General features: G+C 53.5%; 1 protein-coding gene across 1 annotated transcript; it reads left to right on the top strand.

The window, feature by feature from the left end:
• Nucleotides 1-274: 274 nt before the first annotated feature.
• Nucleotides 275-997, top strand: SOX14 (SRY-box transcription factor 14). Its single transcript, XM_037827966.1, has one exon. It carries the CDS (start codon nt 275-277, stop codon nt 995-997), a length of 723 nt encoding a protein of 240 aa, XP_037683894.1.
• Nucleotides 998-3,518: the final 2,521 nt, after the last annotated feature.

Here is a 3,518-nt window from a genome sequence, read left to right as displayed (position 1 = left end):
TCTGGTGCCCGCAGACCACGACCGGGCGCTCTCTCCTCCCCCGCCCCTCCTGTCCCCATTCGCCCCCTGGGGGCTGCCTAGAGGCCGGGACTGGCATGATCAGCTGAACTTTGTGGGGTCAGCGCTTCTCCCCGGCTCCCCCCGCCCCCCAGCGGCGCCGAGGCCAGGGGAGCCCAGAACTCGGTCTCGGAGAGGACAGACAGACTACCAACCGCACCCAGGCTTGCCAGCGGAGCCCGGCAACCCCCGCACCCGCCCGCCAGCCGCCCGGACCATGTCCAAACCTTCAGACCACATCAAGCGGCCCATGAATGCTTTCATGGTATGGTCCCGGGGCCAGCGGCGCAAGATGGCCCAGGAAAACCCCAAGATGCACAACTCGGAGATCAGCAAACGCCTAGGCGCGGAATGGAAGCTTCTGTCCGAGGCGGAGAAGCGCCCCTATATTGACGAGGCCAAGCGACTGCGCGCGCAACACATGAAAGAGCATCCCGACTACAAGTACCGGCCGCGGCGCAAGCCCAAGAACCTGCTCAAGAAGGACAGGTATGTCTTCCCCCTGCCCTACCTGGGCGACACGGACCCGCTCAAGGCGGCCGGCCTGCCCGTCGGGGCCTCCGACGGCCTCCTGAGCGCGCCCGAGAAAGCCCGGGCCTTCTTGCCGCCTGCCTCGGCGCCCTACTCCCTGCTGGACCCCGCGCAATTTAGTTCGAGCGCCATTCAGAAGATGGGTGAAGTGCCCCACACTTTGGCCACCAGCACGCTGCCCTACGCGTCCACCCTGGGCTACCAGAACGGCGCCTTCGGCAGCCTCAGCTGCCCCAGTCAGCACACGCACACGCACCCGTCCCCCACCAACCCGGGCTACGTGGTGCCCTGTAACTGTACCGCCTGGTCTGCCTCCACCCTGCAGCCCCCCGTCGCTTACATCCTCTTCCCGGGTATGACCAAGACTGGCATAGACCCTTATTCGTCAGCCCACGCCACGGCCATGTAACCCCCAGCCCGGCCCGCCAGACCTGGAGGGCAGCCTGGAAGCGGTGTCTGCACCCTGTCCTCTGCGCCTAGTCCCGGCCCGCAGAAGCCTGGGGTCAGCCCTACCACTGCCCTCTACCCGACCCCGGACTCTGCCTCTCTCTTCCAGGGTGAAGGGTGGGGCGTCCTCCTGGACCTGAGGCGCAGACAGGTGCCAGAAACTTGCAAACATTATGACAGCTACACAGCTGCCCCTACCCCAAACAAACCTCCAACTGTACCCCCTTTGGACAAAAAAGTAGGCAGTTTTGCTTTATTTATGTCCCTTTTTCTCTCTTCAAATGGGCTTTGGACTCCTAACTCCCAGATCCTGATATTATATCTAGAATATGCACATTTTTTTCTTTTGCACCCTGAAGAAAAGAGTTAGCTGTGTCTCTGTGTTTTGCCATCAGACACAACTAGGCGCCATTTGCTCTTCATATGTGTGTGTATGGGGGGGACAAGGCTTCAAAGTTTAAAACTACAGAAAGGAAAACATTTCTATTTAAAACCATGCTATGATAGTGTTTACTTCTTTAAAGGAAAAACAAAAAGGACCCACATGGTCATTTACTTTGTGTAAAGCAGTGCTCCTAGAGACCTAAGTTTACTTTTAGACAGAATGTCGGGTTATGAAGTCAGGAAGTAGAAAGTGACAAAAAATTAAAAGAATAAAAACATCCTAAATGGACATAAATGTTTTGACGGTGTCTTTGAAATGTACCTAGAAGGATTTTACCTCGTTACTCTGTTCATTTGTTGAACAAAGACGTTTTGAATAAAGACAATCTGTCATCGTAAAAAGTAACCTTTGATGTGCGTAAAATCTGAAGCCCGGAGGCCAGGTCGCCTGGGCCGGGGAGTTGGTTCGCGGGGAGGCTGAGTGCTTCAGGCGCCTGGCACCGTCGGCCCGGCCGGGTACAGAGGTGTTCAGTGTCTGGGCTCTTCCCCGACCACGCCCTAAGTACCCTTTTTTTTTTTTTTTTTTTTTTTTTGCCTTTAGAGGCTGGACAAAGGTATCTGTCCTTGGGGTGTCACTCCTACGCGTTCTTCACAAAGGGGTCAGACCACTTCAAGGAGCGAATGAATTAAGGCAAAGGCCGACCGAAACCTCTGAGATTTGGTTGCGTTTACTTTTTTTAAACAAACTCCAAAAATGGGAAGAAGCCGGGACTCTCCCGGGAACCAGTTGCGCGCCAAGCACCGAGCCTGTAGTGGGTGTTAAGTTCAATGCATGAGGGGTGTCGGGAGAGGGGAACGGTGAAACAGATTTTTTTCAGGTGTTTGGAAACTTTGCTGCCGGCTCTTCTGGGGATTTGGGGGCTCGACTCTGGTTCCTAATTTAAAAGGAAAACAAAAAGTCTAAGAAACGAGAAAATCGTGTCGTGGGTTTCCGCTTCAGACTGTAGGAGACTTTTTACTAAGACCCTGTGGGAGCAAAGGGAGAAAAAAAGGCTATAGTGTCACGTCTCAGGCAAAAAGTTTAAAAGTATCTTAAAAATGAAATAACCCGCAGCCCTTGGTGTTGAACAAACAAGAAAAGGGCCCTTTTCTTTCCACGCTGGTGTGAATGTTTGCTTGCAGATGGTTGTTTTCCGCGGGGAGATGGGGCCCTCTGACCCATCCAGCACAACTCTTTGGACTTTGTTCTCAAAATCGAAGAGTGCTCCTCCGCATCTTTCTCCCCACCCAGCCTCGCCCCCACTGCCGCGCTCACGCGTGTTTTCCGGTAGGTCGCGTGCTTTCCCCGTTTTCTTTGATGTGGTGCGACGTCCGCGGAGGAGGAGGGCGCAGCCTAGGGGCTTGTCGGCTTTCTGTTGCTATTGAGGGATTTGTGCGCTTGCCTCTGCCAGTTCCAAAGGAGTCCGCAGCTCGAGGTGTACAGAAAACATTGTCAACAAATACCAAAGCCGAAACCCTCGGATTAGTATATTGTCCTCAACACAATTAGGAGTGTTTGAGGTGTTATTTGGAGCCTATTCATCCGAACCCCTTTGTCAAGGGGGGATTTTCATTACTATTATTATTTTTTTTTTAAGTTAGCAGTTGTCCATCTGGCTGAGCTGAATAGCAAAAGTGATCCGTGTTGTATATGCTTTTCTCATTAAGAGCTCTTTTGAGACCGATGTTAGAATTAAATGGTATAACACAATTAACAGACACGGGCGCTGAATAGGAGGGGACGCCTATAAATAATAGATAGATAAATAAATGAGCGATCAGGCGAAGGTAAACAAAGGCGGGCTGGGGGAGGTTTGGGGGGAGTCGGAGCGGGCTGCCCCACGCTTACTTAGCATCACAAAACCCTCTTACAAATCGAGACAATTAGGAAGTGACTTGCCTCTGGTGGCCGCGGGGTCTGGGGGCTCAGGGCGCGTAGGGAAGGCCCCTCCTCCTGCCCCCTGGGAAGCCCTGGAGGTCCGGGGAGGAAGCGCAGCGGTTTTCGTTGTCTGATATAACCCCAACTGACAGTCCTGTCAGCTGCTCTGATCTTCCTCATA

This window comes from Choloepus didactylus, chromosome 1 (genome assembly GCF_015220235.1).
Source record: "Choloepus didactylus isolate mChoDid1 chromosome 1, mChoDid1.pri, whole genome shotgun sequence".
Taxonomy (NCBI): domain Eukaryota; kingdom Metazoa; phylum Chordata; class Mammalia; order Pilosa; family Megalonychidae; genus Choloepus; species Choloepus didactylus.
Note: the sequence above shows the minus strand (reverse complement) of the source record. Positions and strands in the feature narration are given on the sequence as shown.

Excerpts from the sequence above, each read along its gene's own strand:
- SOX14 (XM_037827966.1), top strand. The coding sequence starts at position 275 with ATGTCCAAACCTTCAGACCACATCAAGCGGCCCATGAATGCTTTCATG.